Raw genomic sequence first — 24,267 nt, 5'->3', positions numbered from 1 at the left:
GGACAATTGTATTAGAAAGAACTTTTTATTGAAAATGCCAACAAGAAATACATTTCTTTGATATATGATGTTATGATCTTAGGATATATTTCAAGAAATACAATTGCTAAGTCAAAATGTATATTGGATGATTTTAATATATATATTTTAAATGATCTTTTAGAGATGGTAATTTTTCAATAATAAAGGCAAAGGATTATCTCTTTGTTGCTGGGCATATTAATATCATATGTTGCTTTCTTTTCTTATCGACATTTACTTACTTTTCTTTAATTAATTTACTTTAATTATTTTTTAACAACAAAAAATAAAGAAGCGTTATATTAATAGAGTGTCATGTCAGTTTGTCCTGCCATAGAAATTTACTTTGTCTTTTAATCTACGCTGAAATTGTTATTTCAACTATTTAAATGCTTCCCACAGATAAGATCATAATCCAGAATGACTAAAGAGATGGAATGCTCATTTAATTGATTATTACTACAGACATTCCCACAGAGATAACCAAATCAATTAAATGCAATCTCTTTTACATTTTAAAAAACTTGCCAAATTATATCACTACTATCCTTTCTTTTAGTGTACATCACATTAGCATCATAGATATGTACGTGCATGTGTTTGTATTCTGTTCTTTTGTCTCTATCTGGGAGGTACATGCTACTTCCCAAAAGTCCCAAGTCCTTTTTATTGCTTGACCAAAATAACTCACAAGAACAACTTACAGGAGACAAGACTTATTTTGATTCTCAGTTTCAGAGGATTTAGTTCATGGTCAGTTAGCTCCATTGCTCTGAGCCTGAAGTGAAGCAGAACACGATGCCATTGTGGGAGAAAATTTCTTAGCTCATTGCATCTGGGGAGTGGGGAGAGAATAGAGACAATCGAGACAGATAGAGAAAGGAGCCAGAGAGAAGATAAACCTTCCTAGGCCATGCCCCCAGTGACCTACTTCCTCCAACTAGGTTCTACCTCTCAGTAGCCCAGTCAGCCATTAATGTCTTCATTCACTGAAGAAGTTAGAACACTCAAGCTCTAATTACTTCTGCAAAGCCCCACCTCTGAGCATATGAGACCTTGGAGGACACTCCATATCCAAGCTGCAACATTCCTCCCCTAGCCTCCACATGTTCACCGCCACCTCAAAATGCAATATGTATTCAGTCCATCTCCATGAGTCTCCAGAGTCTTAACAGTTCCAGTATTGCTCAAAAGTCCAAGTCCAAAGTCTCATCTGAACTCAAGGTAAATTCTTGGCTATGAACCTTGTGAAGATCAAAAGCAAGTTACATAGATCCAATTTACAATGGCATAGAAAAAATCATTGCCATTTTAAAAGACAGGAATGGGAGCCCAGAAAGGAGGGATAGGACCAAAGCAAGACAGAAATCCAGGTGGGCAAACAGGATTTGCAGCTCCATATCCAGCATCCATGGCACATGGTGGTGAGTTGTGGACCCCAAAGGGCTGGGGCAACCCTGTCCCTTTGGCCTTGCTGGTTGCAGCCCACATGGCCTCTCTCTTGGGCTCTGTTTTGGTCTCTGCCAATAGCTTTATTCAGTAGATGTTTCATGTTCCTGGCATCCCCAAATTCCTGGGGTCTCCATTGCAGCTTTGGCTTCAACTCTTACAACTTCACAGTCACTCTCTTAAGAACAGCTTACAGGATTCAGACCCTGCTGCATACTACCTGATCTCACAGGCAGTCCTTTGACTTCATGACCCTGTAACTCCCACTTTTTTGAATCCCTGCGAAACCAGCACCACATAAATGATTCCAAGGTCTGCTGCCAGCAGGAGCACTAACTAGGTCCACTTGGAGAATGGCTATAATTGCCTCTGAGTGACTCTGCAGCTGAGCATGGTGAAAGGAATACTGGGAAAGAGCTTCCTAGGAGGCCCTATGGAAATCGGGTGCCCTGGCTTCCTTTCAAAGTTTTCAATTTTAAACCTTTAAGTCTTCAATGGGAGGGACCTTGCTAATTCCTGTGATACCCTCCAGTCATCTTTCTTATTGGCTCTGAAAACTTCTTGGTATCCCACAATCTCTTTAATGTCCCCTAAAGTCTTCACTAACCTTATTTGACCTCAATTTTACATGCACTTATGTAGTCAAACTGAAAGTTTTAAAAATCTTTCTACTGTTTTCTTCAATTGTCATAGTAAACTTGGCTAAAAGCCAACAATACCCATGCTGCTGCCTGGATGCTGTTCTGCCTTAGAATTTTCTCTAACAGATTAATTAATCTGTCACCATTAGCATCAGCCTCAGACAAAGTCTCAGGACCTGAACAAAATGTAGACAAGTTCTTTGCCAGAATGTACCACATGTGGACTCTATCGAAATACCAACAGAGTTCTCATTCCCACAGGAAACCTTGTGAACAAGATCTTTACTTTCTGTATCCCTATGCACATTCTGGTCTCCCAAGATCACACCAGAATCATTTCATTAAGCTCTTCTTGCAACATTCTAAGGCTTATTTAGCATGCCTGTCCAAACCTTTCCAAACTCCTCTGCAAACCAGTTCCAAAGGCTCTGAACCATGTGGTTAGGTATAATCAGAACAGCATACCCAATTCTTGATACCAATTTCTGTTTAGTAAGCTTGTCCTATTGTGCAAAATATCTGATGAGAACAACTTAGAGGAGGAAAGATTTATTTTAGCTCTTTTGTTCATACAATTCAGTTCATAGTCAGGCGATTCTCATCTTTGTGAGATGAGGCAAAACATCATGATGAAGTTCCTGGCAGAGGACTCAGCTAACAGCAGAAGAGATAGATATATCTGAGTGAGAGAAAAGGGCCAGAGAAAAGACAAACCTCTTACAGGCCATATGCCCAAAGAACTACTTCCTCCAATTAATTATTACTTCCAAGTACTTCCTTTAGCTGTCAATAGATTAATTTAGTGAAGAAGCCAGAACCCTTATGATTTAATGGCTTCCCAAAAGTCCCAAGTCCAAGCACCTGAGCCTTTGGGAGACATTCCAGATCGAAACAGAAATAACTTCATTAACTGAAAATGAGCTACACCACATTTGAGTAAATCAGTGATTTTTTATGAATCAGTGATATTTATTATCAATGAAAGTAAAATCATTGATAAAAAATGTGATGATGTTTATATATAATTTTTTGTTATACATATATTTAAAAATATATCTATGAAACATCTAGCTAGACTTCTGGTAGGCATTAAAATGTGTATGTATGCATATTAATTTGTGTAGTCTAAATTTTAATAAGTAAAATAAAAATTCAGAAATTTATTCTTATAATTTTTCTTAGGTGCTTAGTATGCACTATAATGAAAAAAATTTTCTTGGCAGTTATTAGTCTGATTACTTGAAATTTCTTTTTATTCTTAGCTAAATGCACACACACCACAAACAACTAGCATTTTCATGAGGAAAGCTAAAAACAATTTGTATAGAAATGGTCTCAAAAGAAAAAACTTAGAGAAGGATCATAGAGAGTTTGCTTAATAGAGTTGACTTGACAGAAAATTATTAATAATATTCAATTATATGAAGAATCAGAATGATTAAATTAGATATTTAGCTATTCTTGTGAAAACAAAAGAAATTTAATTCAACTGATGTATATGGAATATGAAGGTAAAAATAGATGATTGATTAAATGCATGATATGATAATACAATAATATATTTTCTAATGAAAGCAACATAAAAAATCTGCATTTGTTGACACAGATGTTTTGAAACTAAAGTATTTAGCATATAGTCACTAAGAAATAAATTTTCCTAATTTCCTTTTTTAAATGTCATCAATAACATAAATTTCAAGTTTTATGTGGAATAATAAGCTCAAAACATTATTGAAGTATTTTTCCATAGTGCTGAGAAAAATTTTTTAAATGTCACTTTATACTCTCAAGTACTTTACACAGAAAAAAAGATTACATGTATAGATATGTTTGATATTATAAGAGACATGTTCATTTATTAATTTGCTATGATTTCTCTTTTTACAGTGGCCTTATGACTTCAGCTCAAAACAATACACAAAACATTATATAAATTCTTCTGAGCATTTTTTCATCTATTGCTTTCTGCCTTTCTGAACACAAATACTGTTGAAAAGTAGCTGTGTCCTATCAATCTGCCCGTTCTTCACTCTCCTGGGATACTAGAGTTTGAGTTTTTCTCTGAATTGGATATTCTTGTGAAATCTTTCATAGTCACAGGCATGAAGAATCTGGCAAATTTGGAACAGAATTGTTGCCTCATTCCATTTTTCTCCCTTAACAAATCAACATTATACAGAACTTTGCTACTACTCCTTTAAGAAGTCAAATTTGAGGATGTAAAAGGTCAGTAAAGATGGGGAATATTCATTCTGTCACTGTTACTATAGTTCTTCAGGCTACTGATGCAAACTGCTACAAATTGTGCTATTTTAACCCACACTTGAGAGAAACAAAAAACAATATTTGGCAGATGTTTAATTAATTATCCCTGACATTGTTCCTTGATGTCTCTTATTCCCTCTTTCTACAAATTTCCATCCCTGGTTGGAAATATTTTACTCACCATAGCAAAACAAAGTTATTGATGAAAATACCAGATAACTCAGGTGTGTGGCTGATGAGCTGAGATCATGGAAGGCAGGATATAAGGTGGAAAATGACTCCACTGAGAAAAAGTTCTTCCCATGGAACCCCAAAATATGGGGGTGAGGTGAAAAAATGGCTACCCATATTGGAGAGATTCCACTATGTCTGGCTCCCTGCTAAGAAACATACCATTTATTCCTTAAAACAATTGCACAACTAAGTTATTACCATTACATGGAAGAAAAAGCTAGAGATTAGGGAGGTGAGACACTTGCTCTGAGTCATCTTAATAAGTAGCAGAGCTCTAGTATCATTTGAGTTGTACTTGTACTTCCACTTGCAGAAGCCTGTCATTCTCATCAGAGCTAAATGCATTTCTTTCGCTTATCAATGCTTTTTCCTTGTAATTTTAAAGTCATTTGAAAATTCAGATTCTAAAATATTTAAATATCCTTTCTGTCCTTTAAAGTCTTTTTAAAAATTTTTTAAGTTGTCAATGGACCTTTATTTTATTTATTTATAGGAGGTGCTGAGTATTGAACCCAGTGTTTCACACATGTTAGGCAAGGGCTCTGTCACTTAGCCACAACCCCAGCCCCAGCCCCATCTTTTAAAGTCTTAATCTTGCATGTCTTTATGTTTTAAGATCACATGAACTATAGGAATATTTAAAATTATCCTAGTTGAATATCACACAGTTCACATGTATTTTCCTATAGTCAGAATTTATTATCACTCTTCATTATTGTTCATTATTTTTGCTGCCTATGGTTTTCATAGAATCAATATGAAGCAGCCCATGGGGTCAGATAAGATAAACTTTGGACACTACACTCCCTATTCGTCATACTTTATTCTTATTTGGAGTAATGCTGTTCTCTCTCTTAAGTGCACCCATTTCCCAAAACCATACACAATGCCATCCCAAAACTCTGCAATATTTTTTCTCTCCTGCATCATCCAAAACAGGAGATTACAAGAGAAGCCTATTGGAGCTCTAGCTCATGTCTCTCATACAACTTCAGAAGATGAGGGGAAGGTGCAAACAGAGAATATAAGTAGGAAATAGTCCAAGGTTTAACACTACCTTGGTTCTGTGTTCACAACAAATATGGAATATTACCCAAATATAAAGATTACTTTTTCCTCATTTAAACACACAAAATCAATTCTTTCCTCTTGTTAATCATGTTATCCTAAAAATTCAGTCTTCTTATGGGGACAATAAAGGAAGTTTTAATTAAGGATGCATTTCATAGAATGTTAATGTTTTAGTTTAGATCTAAAGATATTCCTTCAAAATCTTGTGTTTTGAAAGCACCATCTCCAATGAAGCAATGCAGTTCAGAGGTGGAGTTTTTAGGCAATTATAAGACCTATATAACCTCATGGGTGGATTAATCAATTTGATAGATCAATAATTTGAATGGACTACAGGGTGATCAATATATGTAGAATGGATGTGACTAGAGTAAGAAGGTCACTGGGGCATGACTTTGGGGATTATATCTTGTTCCTGGCTCTGCTCTCTCTCCACTTCTCTGCTGCCAAGATCTGAGCTTTCCTCCACCAGGCCCTTCTGCCCTGATGTTCTGCTCCACTTCAGGCCAATGCAATGGTCTTGGTCCACCACTAACCGAGACTTCGGAAACCATGAACCCAAATAAGTTTTTCTTCTTTGAAAATTTTCTTGTCATGTATTTTGGTTACAGAGATAAAAAGCTGAGTGTTAATCCATAGCTAAATTACTTAACCCAGATAAAACAATCCTATAAATGAAAGGTGAAGTATTTAGATTCCATTTACAAAAGAGAAAAACCAACATGAATGTGGTAGTTAATGCTCCCACGAGGTTATTATTCCATGTTTCTTATGAGGTACAGGTGCTTTAATTGCTCTAAGTTTTAATGTTATATTCAGAGAGGCTAAAGATTTACACAAGGCCATGATGAAAAGAGAAAGAGAAAACTGTATTAACTTCCAGTTGCCTTCTTTGTCTTTGAGTAGCTCTGCCTCTTATCTCTGTGTTCTGACTTTAGGTAGAACATAAATAACACCCTGTTGATATTATCTATAATTAAAAATTTAGTGAACACTTACTACATTCAAAGTGCTTTGAGGAATGAAAAGAACTATAATTAATTCAAAATAACAAAATTTATTTAATTTTTTTTCTTTTGTGTGGGTAGTGAGAAATCATGTTTCCTCACTGAGGAATATTAATAGAGACAAGCCTAATTTTCAAGTATGAATGTACTGTATTGTAGGAACATAAATTCTTGATTTCCATTGTCACAGTCAAGTTTAAAGGCAAGTCTAACCACAGCTGGATCTCCCCTTGTTCCTACCACCCTATGCCACACCCAGTCTGTGGGCTTCAGAGAGAGATTATCTCAACTCTGCCTCATTTTTTTTTCCTTCAGTATTGGGGGCTGAACCCAGGAGGGTTCTACAGCTAGGCTATATCCATGGTCCTTTTATTTTTTATTTTTATTAAAAAAAAAAAAAACAGAAATTGAACTCAGGGGCTCTTAACCAGTGAGCTATAGCCCAAGCCTTTTTTATTTTATATTTTAAGACAGGATCTGCTAAATTGCTCAGGGCCTCCCTACATTGCTGATGTGATCCTCTTATCTCAACCTCCTGAGCTGCATAGGACTACAGGCAAGCACCACTGTGCCCAGCTATTTTTAATTTTGAGACAGAGTCTCACTAAGTTATTCAGTTTGGCCACAAACTTGTCATCCTCCTTCTCAACTTCCTGCTGGGATTATAGGGTATGCCATTGTGCTCTGCTTCAGCTGCTTCTTAAGAGTGAACTCAGAGTTTCAGATCATCTATCTACAAAATTTACATAAAATTTAACTTACCCACTTGTTATTATTAAATGACATGTTAGTTCTTAACCAACCATAAAATGTCATACAAGGGTGTGAAATTTTGCTGTTATAAGAAGCACGAATGACCCCAAATAATTTGTTCTTTGGTCTGCTAATGGGACCTAAAATATTTTTTACCTCTTTAATTTAATGCACTGGGTCTTGAGGAGGTTCCTGTTGAAGTATGAAATGTCATATTAAACAATACATTGAATAATTGACATCATAATCTATCAAGGTACCTGGATGTGATGTGTCATAGTGGAAAGCATATGTTATTGTCAATAATAAAATGAAACAATAAAAAGCAATAAAAAGACAGTAGAATGAATCAGACATAACTTTGCTATGTTCTTATATGAATACATCACCTGTGAAACTCCATATCATGTACTACCAAAAGAATGGGATTCTAATTAGAACAAGTTATACTCCATGTATGTATAATATGTCAAAATACACTCTACTATCAGGTACATCTAAAAAGAACAAATTTTAGAAAAAGACAAAGCTACTGATGCATGCAAAATCATAAATGAATTTAACCAATATGCGGAATGAAAAAAACATCCAAGAGGTACAAAACAAAGGTCATAGTATGAGATTTTGTTTTTATGGTATATGTACAACTAGAAGAGGCATAACTTGGAAGGGTACAAAGCAACTTTCTGGGCTAATAAAAATGTTCTATGTCTCCAAAGTGAGATGTTACACTAACTCATGGATTTTTCAAAACTGATATAAATGCACTTAAAAATGAACCCGTTTCACTATATAAGTTGTATTTTCATTTAAAATATCATCCAATGTTTTTGTTATTTTAAATTGTTGCATTTTATTAACGTAGGCTGAATTATTCACAGTTGAAAATATATACGTAGTTTAGAATTTGCTAAAAAGAAGAGGGGTTGATAGTGATAAAGTGGATAGACATATAGATGGGATAAGATCAACCATGTACTGAAAAATTTCGCAGTTGAGTCATATTCATATGGGAGTCCTTTATTCTCTCTACCTTAGTATGGGTTTGAATATTTTCCGTAGTAAAAAGTTGGAAAGAGAGGAATTATCTAAGTTCATGTCTTCATTTACAAAAGGGGAAACTGGAGATAGGAAAGCATAATTTCTCAAAGCCAGGCAGTCAATCAGTTTCCAAGTCCAGCCTTCTTTCTCTGATCCCAAGGAAGCAAAATATAAACTACTGCATTACAAAGGCTACTTTTTAAAAAAAGGTATACTAAGAGTGAAGGAGTTCAAGCAATAAATCTCTTTCTTTTACAAACATATATGTATGTGTGTGTATGTACTTTTCTATATGTTTAATACATAATTATTTAATTCTTTTCCCTCCTGGTTTCAAAAGGTTGTATTTGGTCTAAGGATATCTAAAATGTCTTTACTTTACTTAAATTTTAAATAAAACTTAAACTTCATTTTACACAACATTTAGAACCTAAATGAGTATGAGAGTCAGAGAAAACATTTTTTTCCTATAAAAATAAAAACAAAACAAAATTTTAAAATGCAGCAAAAACTTGTTTTTCCTCCTAGTACTGTTCAGAATCCAGGCAAAGAAAGCAAAGGCTTTCTGCTGGAGGGAGGAGCTTGGTTCTCCATTCCGGTGGGATCCGGGAACAGCTGTTCTCTACTCAGCTCTGAAAGAGGTGAAAATGTATTAACCTATGCAAAGATTGTCTTGAAGCTCGCGCTTGTATGTCTTTTTGTCTGAGTGTGTACGTGTGTGTGCTGGGGACTGGAGAGGTCAGCTCCGACTGCAACCAGAACCAGAAGTCAGAAAGGTGAGTGGTGTGCAGAATCTGCCTTTCAAAAATTGGATATGATGCTCCCGGAGGGTAAAACCACACCGGATTTATCTCCTAGACCATGTACTTGGGTCTAGAAATACTGTCCCATTTCGAAGAGAGAATGTCTTATGATCGCTTGTTTTCGACGGCTGGGGAATATTTATTTCTTGCTCTACAGATGGAAAAAAAAAAAAAAAAATCAGCGTCTGGCATCCGCTGATTGGTGGAAAAGAAAATGGTGATAGTGGGGTGGGAAGAGGATTTGCCCAGCCTCCTGGACCTGTAACTCTTCCGTAGTCGTCTTCTTTCCACCGCGGGACCCTTTCGGGCTCTTGCCAGATTAAGAGCAAATGAAAATCTTGGGGATGTTTGAACAAAAGCGACCCTTAAAATTGTGTCTTAGACCATATCGATCTCAATGATGCCAGGAACGTGCTCCTGACGGACTGGTTGTGAGCACCCTTGCCAAAGCCGCCTGACTCCCTCAGCTTCTTCCCAAGAGCTAGGCACTGTTTTTGGTGGTGACTCTGATGCGAGGGTCCCCAAGAGGAACCAAAGGAAAGCCCAAGACAGGGAAGCAGGTGGTGGGGAAGCGGGGGAGACTGGAGCCCAAGCGTAATTGTACCCGATAACCCCTAGAGCCCCCGTGACCCTGAACTCGAGGTGAAGCGCGGAACAGTCCACCTATGCGCCGCCCGGACCTTAAGGGGGGGCTGCAGTTGGAGGTGCAACCTGCTCCCCCACCCCCATCCCCATCTCCATCCAAGAAAAGGAGCGAAGCGCACGCGGCAGCGAAAGCAGCGAGCGCGGGGAGAGGGGCGGGGAGAGGCGCTGACAAATCAGCTGTGGAGGCGGTGAGCCGCGGGGAAGGAGGAGGAAGAGGACTGGGGGAGGTAGACCGAGACCACGAGAAGGGGGCCGGAGCGAGGGGGCTAGCGACCCAGCGCGGAGACGTGGAGTGAGGTGCGTGCTGGCTTTAGAGAGCCCTCGGGGACCCAGCCCCGCCTTTTCCATCCTCTGCTCTCTCTGCCGCCTTCCCTTTCGACCCTCTGTATCTTTTTCTCTGATCCTCCTGTGTGGGGGGACTGGGAGTGGCAATTCGACGACAGGTTCGCGGGTTTGCCTCCCACGCCCCCACTCTCTAGTCCCTGTGTTGTGCTGACAGCAGCCTCCACTGAAGACCATCCTCTCTCCTGGTGCCGCCTCCGCCCTTCCTACGGGCTCCTTTTCCTCCCTCTACCTATTTAAATAACATTTGGAAATTGTTTCGATTTAAAAAGGAAAAAAAAAAAAAAAAGAGGAGGAGGAATTGGAGTTCTGGAGACGCAGAGGGACACAGGTGAGTACCTGTAGATATAACCCCCCAGCTTTGGAAATCCTGGGGCGGCGGGGGGCGGGGGGACTGGTAGTAGGGGAGTCACCGTGGACTCCTGGGAGGTGGTTTGGTGCAGCGTTGGCGACCAGCTGCGTCGGGTCTTTGGGTACTTGTGGGTTAGTGAGCTTAAGGAAAGTAAATTGACCCGGGTTTCCTCCTGCTTCCTACACTCCCAGCTTCTCCTTCCCAGAGGTTGAGGGGTCAGGTTGTACCTCCGGAATATGCTTTTGCTTGCGGAAACGCTAGAATGATGGATGCGTGAACATTCAACTTTTATTTCTCTTATCACATCCCGCTCCCCCTCCCGCAGCCCGCTTACTCAGTTTTCTCTGGAAAGTGAGGAAGCTGCGTTTGGTAAATAATTAAATGGAAGCGCAGCGAAGACAAGTCAACAGGTGGTGAGGGGTTAACAAGTGCGAGGCTCAAGGTCAGATACCACGTTCTAGCTGAGAAGATGCTCTCTGGGTTGGCTGGCACTAGACTGGAGTCTGCCCTTAGGATGGAGAGGACCTGTTCTGAGTAGATAGCCCAGGGCGGATGGTCTGCAGGATTAAAACCAGCGCTTTTGGGTTAGCTGTTAACATAAGGTTCAGCCACATCTGGAGTGGGTAGTTAGTTCTCTTCCCTCCCTCTCCTGGATCAACCTATAAGCCCTTGCTTGGATTCATTTTAAGGATTCCCCTGACCCCAAGCCTCCAGCTCCCTTTCTTCTAAGCATGTTTCTAACTTTACTATTACCTTTTGGACCCTGGGAAGTTGAAAGAGAGGGTCTATCTTTTCAAGCAACTCCACTTCTGAAATGCAGGAAGAACAACTCAGATAATTCATCCTAATCTATGTTTAGGTGACTAGACTTTTACTAGCCAATGTGGATGGGAGATGCTAATTTTTTAATACAAAAGCTAAAAAGACTGGTCTGTCCCATGGGTGAAATGGGGGTACTTTAAAGTCTCTCAGTCTTGAGGATTTCTACTGTTGTTCTTTAATGTTTTTTGTTTGTTTGTTTGTTTGTTTTAATCTTGGATGTTTTACTCTTGGTTGTTTTTGTCCAGATGTTCTCATTGGAAGTGTATTTTGTGTTCTCCAGGGTAGTGTGAAGGAAATCTTTAGCCATGGATGTATTCATGAAAGGACTTTCAAAGGCCAAGGAGGGAGTTGTGGCAGCTGCTGAAAAAACCAAACAGGGTGTGGCAGAAGCAGCAGGAAAGACAAAAGAGGGTGTTCTCTATGTAGGTATGTAAACCCCAAATGTCATTTCATCTCTATTCATGACTGAAGGCTCAGAATGATTGATACTCTAAATGCTGGTGCTTCTTGCTTGATTCATTTTCGCGTGATCACTTCTCAAGAGGATGGTATGAGTCATAGCTGTCCATAGGTAGGTGAATGCAAATATGTGTGTTTTAGCAAGTAGTAAAAGATAAGGCTAATGTTTTGTATTTCCAGAATCATTTTGCTAGAAAACTAGGATTTTTATTTCTTCCTAAATGAAGATGAGCAATTAAGGTAGAGGATGAGCATATGGGGTGGTATAGAAGGCATGGATGCTACTTCTAGGTTTATGGAATTAAAGAAAGCATGGTGTCAATCCACGGTAAGCGAGCAAACATTTATAGCCTGAAACCATTTTATGAATGCTTCTCATCAAAGTTTATAGCAGATCACTTTTACTTATTCTTCAAAGACTCTTTTTTTAATTGACTGAAACTCTCCACAAATTTTTTCTTAAAATATACTTTCTTTACCTTAAGATATTTTCAGAAAATCTTAAAATGAGTGTGAACAAGAGGGAAAAGATTGATAAGTTAATTTCAGCTTATTTTTTGTGAAGTGTGATTATGTATTTTAAATGAAATTTGAAGTACAGAATTAGTGACATCCAGGTAATTGCTATCTTTCTCTCTATCCTCAGTTTTTAGATGTTTTGCAATTTCAGGCTTGCAACTATTCTTTAATATCAATTACTCAGTAACTTTGTTCTCTAATGTTATTTTTTTAGAATGCTAAGACTTACTCCCTTAGTTTGTAATAAACACAGAAACTATTGCATATTGATGTAATGTATTGCTCTTTTTCAGATAATGAATAGATCTTGTCATTTAGAACACTTATGTGTTTTCATTATTAACTATGAGTTCGGGAAAATAAAATGTTTTTATTTTTCAGAGATTAATTCTCTTATTTGCTGTTAAGTGATTGTATAATATTGTAATATGTTAATGTGTCAAATATTCTAATAATGTTCAATGCTATTGTAATATCTAACACATAGTATATCTTACAAATTATTTATTGGTTATGTTCTGAAATCCAATTAAAAGTTGAACATGTATATAGGACTTAGGATGAAAAATGACCAACTGAAGACATGAGAACATGGTCCAGGTTTTGGTGAATATTTCTGGTAAAAGATCATATAGTAATTGTTTTGGCCTTAAGATCCCAGTCTCAACTACTCAACTTTGCTATTGAAGTGAAAGCAACCTTAGATGATAATTAAGTATGTCTGTGTTTCAAAAAAAAACTTTACCTAAGAGGATAGTAGACTGAAATTGACCATAGGCCCATAGTTGGACTACTCATAAAGTGGAGAGAGCACAGACTTGATGTTATCTGTGTAAGTTTTATATCACTTCTTACCTTTAGTGTTTTAGTGAAGGTACTTAATTTTTCTGAGTATTACTTCCCTCATTTGTAAAAATATGATCTAGAAAAACACAACTACCTTGTGGAATCTTTGTGAGAATGGCATAATAAAACAGAACATATGAGTAATTGAGCACATTCTCAGTTATAAGAACTATGGTTATTACAATCAGATCAATTCTCCAAGAGAGCAATTACTTTGCCAATTTGATTTATTCTTATCTTTTCATCCTTTGTTACAAAAACCATTGCTAATAACAAGTTTGAAAGACTAGAAGTGATCAAAGAAAAATGTATAATTTCACTTTTGTCTGAAGAAGTTTGGAAGAAGCCTCAATAGTAATCTCATTCCTTTTTTAAAATACATATTTGAAAACTACCTTTTACATGATTGAAGAACTATCATAACAATCAGTGTTATTTTTATGTATTTTTTCCTCCGTTGGTGAAATCTGTGTACAGAAATTTTCAATCAGCCTACTTCAGTTTAGTAGATACAAATCTCCTCAATCACACGACTCACAAATTGTAAACTGGGATTCAAAAATCAAAAGCAGAAAACTTTAATTATCTTTATATAATGTAAAGGATTGTAAAAATAAATGCAAGAAAATGATGATCTTCACAATTCTTCTAGCTTCCTGCTCAACCAGCAATGTAGTCACCGGTGTGACTGATCTCAAATGCTCAAGTCACAGTATGCTTTCACCTCACAGGTTGAGAAAGTCAACACAGCATGTGCAAAAAAATGTACAGTGGAGCTCTTGCAAATCCCAGGTGTTACTTGTGATCTTGTCTACCCTGCACCCCTGTGAGGTGGTGAGAGAGGTGAGATAGGGAAGGAGTGGGCTACCTTAGCTCAAAGAGGTCATCAGGTCTGCTAGCCCTTCAGCTTTGATATCTTGCTTCACATAGCCCCTTGGTACTTATTTTGTAGTATGTTTTATCAGTTAGAGATTGGTCATGAGTTAAGGGTTAATAATCAATGAAATTAAATTACCAATGAACAATTATGACAGCAAAGAACAGGTCATTGGCTTGGTGTGTGTGTGTGTGTGTGTGTGTGTGTGTGTGTGTGTGTGTGTGTATAAACTTCATAGGGATTCTTGTCTTTGATTCTAGGTGCATTCCACAATTTAACCAAGGGTCAAATTCTCAGGTACTGCCAAGGCAGAGAGGGAAAACCAGATCAGCCATTAAACTTTTCCACAAGTATTTATTTACTTTTTAAAATGTGGAGTGCAGGGTGTGAGGGTGAGGGATAGAGATGAGAGACATTCTTTTAAATACGAGGTGTTCTTATTGTGCATTGCCCAGTATACACAGATTACAGTTAACACAAAGTCACACCTGTCCCCTAACAGCGCAATTTAAATTTCTGTTATCACAGTGCATAAATTGAGAGTAACTGCACAAGGCATAAACTTTACTGCTAGCTCTTCAGTCCCCATATCATTACATAAATAACAGAATTGCATTATACTCAACAACTAAACTACATCACCTTTAAAGTTTGTCAGTGATTTGTCACTTTGCATTTGTCATGCTGTTCATGCAGAAACAACACCTGTAGTTTTATAGCCTCCTTGTCTTCTAGTGATCAATCCATGTGATATTTCACAGAAGTGCACAATAGGCACAGCAAAGAGGCCCACAAAGATGGAACAAATATGTGAAGTAGAAAATGCTGGAAGTAAAATTTGAATCAAACACATGTTGATTTATTGAAGAAATAGCTGATCACAGGAATATGGTTACTAGTATAGTTCAGAGACTCTAGGTATGCTGTCAAGAAGACTCTGTGAAAGTAAAGTATATCAACATTAGGGAGGAGAGGCTGGATTGGTTGGAGTGTTATCAGAGAAAGTAATGTCACAAAACACTTTAAGAAACTATCAGGGAGATATTATCATATCAAAAGTGCAAAGGATAAGATTGTGGAAATTGATCTAAACTTAGAAAGACTATGATGGTTCTTTAAAACATAAAAAGATGGGGCTGGGGATGTGGCTCAAGAGGTAGCGCACTCACCTGGCATGCGTGCAGCCCAGGTGTGGCCCAGGTGCGGCCCAGGTTCGATCCTCAGCACCACATACAAACAAAGATGTTGTGTCTGCCGAAAACTAAAAAATAAATATTAAAAAATTCTCTCTCTCTCTCTCTCTCTCTCTCTCTTTAAAAAAAAAAAAAAACGTAAAAAGGTGCCTAAATAGAAAGTTATGCAATGATAAAGCAAACACTGTTTTAAACTTATTTTTTAAAAAACTGGGGATTGAACCTGGGGGTATTTTATCACTGAATTACATCTCTGGCCTTTTTTATTTTTTATTTATGAGACAGGGTCTTGCTAAGTTATTTAAGGCCTCACTAAATTGCTGAGGCTGGTCTCAAACTTCTGATCCTTCTGCCCCAGCCTCTGTAGTTGCTGGGATTATAGGAATGTGCCAACATGCCCAACTTAAACTACTTTTGATAAAATTTTTATGAAGCAATAAAACACTTTCATTGTTAATATTTTGAATTATAGTATACTAAATAAATAGCATTTTAAGAGTAAGTTAAATTGATTTCAACATTTTTCATTTCTTTATGTATTTATAAATAAGATTGAATTATCTTATTTCAACAATAAAGGTCATAAGACAATCAGGTTTTTCTACTGACTACTTGTAATTTTCCACTCATTAATTATTAAGATAACTTACACAGCTTTGGCTCAGTGCATCTCACAATGTCACAATACCATTTAAAAATGAACCTTGTCTGGAATGTTGTATTATATGTAATGCTATAATATATACTTTGACATATTTAACAACCATACATCTTCATTTTTATGACATTTACAATTTGGTGCTTTGTCCTCTGCTTTAAACTGCAAATCCCTTTGCAAACATTATTTATGAAGAATAATAGTTATCACTTACTAAGTATTTGCTATATACTAAACATGCCTTAAGAACTTCATATGAATTATTTCCTTTTATCATCATGTAGACCAGTAATGTGTATTTGCCTATTTTGAGGTGATATGAATATTCAAACCCAGACATTCTGAATCCAAAGACTACATGCTTAACTATAAAGCTTTAGTTTATGTTTTATTTGTGTTGGAGAGGGGTCTTTACATTGATATTGAAAATTCTTATGTATACTTATTTTATTAAATCTGGAAAGTTCCATTGGCTATTTTTATAAAATAGCCAAGGTTCAATAGGTTCAGATATGATGCATGCACAGTTCACTTAATGCCATTTTTATATGTTCAAACATATTCAATAAATATTTTCAGTATGATCTTATGTATTTATTTAGATCATCTTATCAATCATTATTAGATCATGAAAATCTTCTAAATTTTAAATAAATTTGGATCTAGAAACAACCTCAGATAAACATTTTTCAAAGTTTGATTCATGAATTATGAGCAAGAGATAATGATGATTATTAAAAATTTAAATATCTGTACAATGTATTTTCTTACCATTTGGACTCTGACTTGATGGTTAGCATTTTAAAACCAGCACAACCACTAAGTAACATTATTCTGTCCCCATGGTTTTAAAAACCTTTTTATTTTGAGAGTAGTTGATTAATTTATTTATTAAATTTGCTGAAAAGGAAACTGAGGCTCCCTTACAATTTTCTGGTTTGTTTTAAAAAGCATTGCTAGTTATTTCTTGTATGCTCAGGAAGGGTTTTACAAAATTTAGTGCATTTTTTAAATGAAGCTTAATAATTATCTTAATGTTCACATATGAGTTTAAATCCTTTTCAGCTTCTATGTCCTCATTTCCTTATTTTCTAGGTCTTGATAGAGTGACATTATTTGAGGTTTAGAATAGCTTTTAAATGAATCTCAATCTATTTGCTATTTTCTTTTAGTCCACCCCCAAAAAAAACCTTTTAGTCCAAAAAAAATGGTGTCAACTATACTGAAAATTCAACCTCAGAGAGGTTATGAATGAAATAATTAAGAAATATAGTTTGAATAATGCATGTAATAACTATTTGTTTGTAAATTTAGTAATGGTCAAGGTTTGAAGGAAATTCTTATCTAACATAGGAACAAAGGTTGAATGTGCTTGTAGCCTGTTAGTACGTAACACTGGGCAAAGCACTGTGGTTTTTTAATTTCCTCAGGTATGGAATGGGCAAAATACACTTCTATTACATGAATATCATAAAGATTAAATGAGATTTAATAAGCCTTTTACATAATAGCTGCTAGACAAATGTTACCACCTTCTTTTGCCTTCCATCTGTGTTTCTGGGATATCTCATCTATTGGGCTGTGCTTTTGTGGCTTCAACAGTTCTGAATCTAAAATCTTTTTCTCACTAACTCCACTGTTATCTCACTTTTTGTCTTTCTGTATGTGGAACTGTGAAGTGGGAAGCAAGGGAATAAAAGGTCATTTCATGCCCAAGTCTTTTCTTTCATTTTTAAAATTAAGTGTATTTTATTAACTGATATAGAAAAACACAAAATTGTTTATATTAATAGAATACCATGTGATGTTTTGAGATATATATATATATATATATAGTAATCAACTTAAATATATCCATCTCAAACATTTATTATTTCTTTATGGTGAAAACGTCCAAAAATCTCTTCCTCTGGCTTTTTGAGATATATAGCGCACAGTTGCTCTCTGTAATCATTGTGGAGGATGACCCCAGAACTTCCTACTGCTGTATAACTGCAACTTAGGGTCCACTGATCAACCTCTCCCTACCTCACCTCCCTCCTGTTAGCTTTGTTTTCTTCTATCTGTGGTAGTGATTACTCAATTTCCTCCAGTTTCCTTTTGTTTTTATTTTTGGTATCCTCAAAAATATCTTGACACATGGACTTCTGAAGATTGAGATTTTTAAATTTGGTTGTAATTAAAATTGGCTAACTAGTCATCTAAAGATGGTTTGAGACTTATGTTTTGAATTCATTTGTTTTATAGGTTCCAAAACCAAGGAGGGAGTGGTTCATGGTGTGACAACAGGTAAGCTCTCAGAGGCTTATATCCAGGGATAACATTCAAAATATTGGGTAACCAATAGGGCATTAGCATTGATTATTTAGAATGTAATTGTAAACAACTGCTGTGCCTATAGAGGAGCATTCTAAGGGAGTATTAGCCTAATTTAAACTTACTTATTTATGAATGTTTTAATTATATATATTCATGAAAAACAAGAAAGACATATATTTAATTGCCAAGAATTGCTAAGACTTTGCATTGACCTGCTCTGTTTAATCTCTAGTCATTGGGCATTCAGGCATTCCAACCAAAAATCAGCAAACTGCTAGCATTAACAAAATGTGAAGGTTATTATTTGTCAAAATATTAACATAAAATTTTAAGTCCAATAAAATATTCTGGCCATAAATTATGCTGATTATAGTATTTCTTTTATGATTCAGAATACATTATAGAAAATGCCCTTGAGGTGATTATAAATTGTTTACTATATTTATCTCTACTTGACCCAATTGTGTCAATAATTTGAATAAGTCTATAAGAAGATTTATAATTAAAAAGTGAAAAAGAATAGTGAAAATGATGGTCATGATGAGCATCAGGAGGATGACGGTAATAATGATAGCAATAGAAAAATCAAAGGTGAATAAAAATTTAACAAATTATCCTATAGACTCACTGCCATTGTTCCATGTTGTGATGACTCCCTTTCCTGACAGGTGTGCTGAGATGAGATACCATCAGAAACATGAATCATATCACCAGAGAGCCTTAAATATAATAGTGCCTCACCAAAATAACATGTTTTGTGTCACTAAATTATAAAATGGAGATGGGGAAAATGAAACAGGAATCTTAAATCAGTTGTTGGTTATGACTTCAAACACTAGAGTCAATCTCTTGGGTTCAAATTTCGGCTTATACACACCAGCTGTGTGATGTTCTGCATGATTCTTAACCTCTGTGTGATTTAATTTACTCATCCGTAAAAGAATTAAGTGAATCGATATACACAAAACATTAGAAAACTGAAAGCAAATAGTATGTACTATACAGGTATCATTTCTTTCTAGTAGACCTTTCTTAAGCAACAATTTTATAGCATGTGAATAAAAGCATCTCATATGTCTTTTTTTGGAGGGGGTGATGGGCTACTGGGGATTGAACCAAGAGGAACTTTACCACTGAGCTACAACTCCAGCCCTTTTTATTTTTTATTTTGAGACAGGATCTCAGTAAGTTGCTTAGGGTTTTTCTAAGTTGCTAAGGTTGGCCTCTAAATTTCGATCCTCCTGTTCAGCCTCTCCAGCCACTGGGATTACAGGCGTGGGCCACCACCCCCAGCTCATATGCCTTTTGAATTTATATTTTTTATAAAACTGAAACTACAAAATAAAACAGAACTCTTTATGACAACTGATTCTATTAAAAGCTAATTATGCATCTTTTGTTTACTCTGTTGTAATTCAATATATAATGCAGAAAACTAGGCAAGTAAAGGCACTGCATTGATTACCTTCCTGGGGCCTTCTGTAAATATTATTAATCTTGATTTTTGTAACAACTGGATAGCAGGCAGGAGGAGGCTATATCTGAAGGCAGCCAACCTAGATTAATGGTGTTCCATTATGACAGTTGAGGGTGAATCATGTGGTTTAGAAAGAAGACAGCAAGTCCCAATATTTCCATCTGCTGAAAATCACAGAAGCCTACTAATACTTACTGATTTCTAAAGGAAACTATGAAGATGAGCTACAAGGATTAACTGTTGACAAGTTTGGAAAGTTTTAGTCTTTTCCAGAATGTAATTATGAGTGTGTGTGTGTGTGTGTGTGTGCGTGTGCGAGAGAGAGAGAGAGAGAGAGAGAGAGAGAGAGAGAGAGACAGAGGGAGAGAGGCACTCAACATTTTACAAAATATTCTCTGAAGTAAAATAGCCCATGAGCTTATGTTTCTATGGTTTTATAATGTTGTAAATTGTGTAATGTAATCCTTCCTTTACCATGTTAAAGAACAGGAAATGTTCTTTGGTAAAATAAATTTTCATAACATAGTTTAACCCAGGGTTTTTCAACCATATTTGACTCTTGAAATTTTCTTTCAATAGTTATAGAGTCAAGAGAAACTAGTGTTTCACAGAAAACTATGGGAAAGGCCCTTAGGTAGCAAGGATATGGTGATTTAGGCTTGGACAATAGTACAGTCACCATACCAGTTAATGACCCTGGAAGTAGCAGAATATAAAAAATGATGTCATAATTACTCTGACTCTGAGAAGGCGTTTCAAGTAAAAGTAGCTGCAATAAGTGCCACTCCTCTTCCACATCAGATAAACACACTAATTAATTTGTTATATTTACTATAAAACCCAAATTCCAGTTATGAGGATAAGTAAGTTTGTGATAATCACTTCAATGTATAAGGAGAGAACTGATTGCTTATTATACTTGGTCTAAAATGTTTATATAGGTACATCATAACTGTTAAATAAATGTTGTTCATTATTGTCTTTATTGAGGAAAGCAAGAAAATATTTTATAGTACATACATTATCCAATACTGTTAGAAGAACACTTTCCCCAAGATTTAGCTCGTGAGTTGCTTGTGCAGAAATATAGATTTCAGTCAACTTATGCCAGGGGTTTTCTATCAATAAAATCTAAAGGAAGTAAATTCTCCAAGTATATAATTTCAAGGTTAAAAAAAAAGAAAGCTTCACCTTAAATCCTGGCATTTGGGCCTCAGAAAATTATATTTAAGTTGTCAACCAAAGCATAATGTTAAAGGAATATATGAGAATGTCTTAAATTGGACTAACTGAAACACATGTCTTTTATTTAATAGTTGTAGTTGGACACAATACCTTTATTTTATTTACTTATATGTGGTGCTGAGGATCGAACCCAGGGTCTCACATGTGCTAGGCAAGCGCTCTACTGCTGAGCCACAGCCACAGCCCATGAAACACATGTCTTTGGAGAGATGCTTTAAAAATAAATTAGGATAGGCCAGGTGCAGTGCCTGTAATCCCAGTGACTTGGGAGGCTGAGACAAGAGTATCGCAAGCTTGAGTCCAGCCAGTCTAAACAGTTTAGGGAGGCCCTAAGCAACTGTCTCATAAGGAAAAACATAAAGAGCTAGAATGTAACTCAATGGTAAAACACTCATAGGTTCAATCCCTAGCACCGAGAAACAAAAAACACAAAAAAACCCAGAAACACACACACCTCACATATATGTAGATTTTTTTTCATATAAGTATGGTATAAAGAAATGTTGAACACTAGATATTTTCTGAAGGTTTTGATTCTTAGCAACAGAAATTTATTACATCATAATAAAACATACCAAAACTCATTTTCAACATGATTTAATAATATTTCTCAGTAAATTGTTTTAAATTTTTTCCCCAAATCTAGAATTTGTATGCCAATTCAAACTAGAACTTCTTATTTTATAGTTTTGTTTAATGTCAAAGATTAGATTTACCTTATTCTAAAACTTGTTTCTGTATTTCCATTTTGGAATTTTAACTTAGCTAAACAAAATGTAAATTTAATGATTGAAATTAATGTAAACATTTAATATAGACACAATATTCCTTTTAGTGCATTCCAAATTATGTGTTGACTGTCTATGAAGGGATAATATAGCAAAAATAAAGCAGGATCCTTTAATTTGAAATATCTCACAATAGGGCAGGTGAAGGGGAGCTGACTAGTGGTTAATGGATAATTATAGTGCAAGGCAGAAGGAAGTTCAGTAGCAGAGTATGTCTAAAACTTTATGAGGTCATGTGTTGAGGAAAAAAGGTACTTTTTGGGAAAAGTTTTTTTTTTTTTTTTTAAATGGAATATGACATTTGAGCTAAGTTTCAGCAAAAGCAATTGAGTCTGCTTAGTGAACAGGAATGGGATAAAGGATTCAAGCTAGACGGAGCTGTATGGACAAAAAAGGGAAAGACTGGCACATTGGGAAGGAGATAAATGAATTAAAAATATTATAGTATCTATTGGATGGGAGGAAAGTAATCCTTTGTGGTCCCAATTAGAAGTTCTTTTCTTTTATCTTAAAATTAAATACCATTCATTAAATCCAAGTCTACTGATTTGCATTTCTCTGGGTTCCTTTTGTTTTGGCATCTCAGTGAGTGGAGAAACAGTCTAAAAGACTCAAAGGGGAAATACTAAGGTCAAGGTCAGGAGAGATCCTCTTGGAATATTCAGTCCTAGAAAAATCTATTCAGTTGTGTCTGTTATTGATATCTGAACATTCTGCCATTTGTAATGGAATTAATTTATTTGCTGTTAAAATAATAAAGCCTAGTTAAATTATAGTAACATACAAGGTTCATTTTACTGTGAAGTTTATATGTGTTAAAACAATATATTAAAGTTTATACATACGTAAAGGATTATCTACATACTGTAAAATTCATGGCTGGCAGAAAAACCGTGAGTCTGTAAAAAAAATCAAAACCTATTTTTGTCTTGCTTTAAGATTTTATGACAAGAAAATGTTCGTCTTGAGCAAAACTTTCTATTCGTGTTCTTGGAAAAGAAAAGCAATGACAATTTAAACCATACAATTCACTATTTTTAAAGGATCAACATTCCAGGAATGTTAAAGACATAAAATTTCCAGGACAGTCTTTCACTGGCATTTGAATAGAATTTGGATTGTGGTTAGCAATGACTCTTCAAGAGGTATCAGCCATGACCTAGAAGGGAAGACAGTAGGTAATCTACAAAGTTCTAGCCTAAAAGGCAGATAGATACAGAGCAACATCAGCTGTGGACTCTTTTTGGCTTTAAGCTTTGTGATCCATGTCAGGTTTCCCCACACTACTTGGACTAAAGAGTCCTTACAAACCACGTTGGCTTCTATGACCTCAGTAGTCCGTTTCAAAACAAATTGCATTGTCCATCTTGCTTAACTATTGGCCTCTCCAGCTAATGATGTCAGCTCTGCATAGTATAATAATCGTGTGAATAACACTTAAGAGCTGATATAGTGTAATTCTTTGGGGTCACCATACTGAGGCTTATCTGGAGAAGTATAAAGCATGAAAAAATGGTCTTTTTATTTGTTTAGGAGAGTGCCTGAGGAAGAGTATCCCTCAAAAGCAAAGATTTCTTAAGTTTGGAGGGAAAACAAAGGATAAGTTTGTGAGACAAAATGAAAGACAAACATGACATACATGTAGATGAGATGAAAGACCTAAGGCTTCGACAGAGGTTTGGATGAAGAGGAGCTGTTTCATTTTTCTACTGACCTTGGAAATATTAAAAAAGCAGAATCTCTTTCTTTGGTTAGTTTTGTTTTTTTTTTCAAAGAACCCTTTAGTTAATTGAAAAAAAAACAACCCTTTTTTAAATTGGAGCTTTCTTTATGCAATCTTATGGAAATAATATGGAAATACCATTCAGTACTTAGATATAATTCTTGAATATCTTGGAGATTTTTTGATATGAAGTTAAAATCTCTACTTACAAATCCAATCTACACTATTAACACTGCCTTTTCTTAAGTTCTTATTTTATTTTATTTTACTAAGATAAACTGAGTGACAAATAAATCTGTTATCACACTCAAAGTCTAGCTCCTAAGTTCCCATTGAACTTATGGAAAATCAATTTTATTACTAAGAACCCTTCTGTTTTCTAAAAGGATAGAAGTTGCCTTCTATTGTTGTTTATTTCTAGCATGTGTAGGTAACATGTATACTATCTTACCTGAAAGGCTTAGGACCAGTAATGTTTCAAATTTCAATTTTTCCTTTTTTGGTTCTGGAATATTTACATATAAATAAGGAGATATCTTAAGAAAGGGACTGATGGGACCCAAGTGTAAACACAATTTCTTTGTTTCATATACCTTTTATATGAATCTTGGAAATAATTTTATATGACATTTTAAATAATATTGTGTGGTTCTATGTTGGTGCCCAAAAGTTTTGAATTTTAGGAGCATTTCCAATTTTGGATCATTGGATTAGTAA

At 35.7% G+C, this 24,267-nt stretch overlaps 1 protein-coding gene across 4 annotated transcripts in view; it reads left to right on the top strand.

Moving 5' to 3' along the window:
- The first annotated feature begins 9,005 nt into the window (after positions 1 to 9,005).
- Snca (synuclein alpha) overlaps positions 9,006 to 24,267 on the top strand; it is a 99,313-nt gene continuing 84,051 nt past the window's right edge. The window contains exons 1-3 of one of the 4 annotated variants that reach the window (XM_048813619.1): positions 9,006 to 9,123; positions 11,727 to 11,872; positions 18,246 to 18,287. In XM_048813619.1, the coding sequence (XP_048669576.1) occupies positions 11,752 to 11,872; positions 18,246 to 18,287 (163 nt within the window). In that variant the 5' untranslated portion in view covers positions 9,006 to 9,123; positions 11,727 to 11,751. Of the gene's footprint in view, positions 9,259 to 10,072; positions 10,228 to 10,277; positions 10,604 to 11,726; positions 11,873 to 18,245; positions 18,288 to 24,267 lie in introns of those variants that run through there. The other 3 variants (XM_048813618.1, XM_015484418.2, XM_048813617.1) reach the window with 3 other exon arrangements.

The sequence above is a fragment of the Marmota marmota genome, unplaced genomic scaffold (genome assembly GCF_001458135.2).
Source record: "Marmota marmota marmota unplaced genomic scaffold, marMar, whole genome shotgun sequence".
NCBI lineage: Eukaryota > Metazoa > Chordata > Mammalia > Rodentia > Sciuridae > Marmota > Marmota marmota.
Note: the sequence above shows the minus strand (reverse complement) of the source record. Positions and strands in the feature narration are given on the sequence as shown.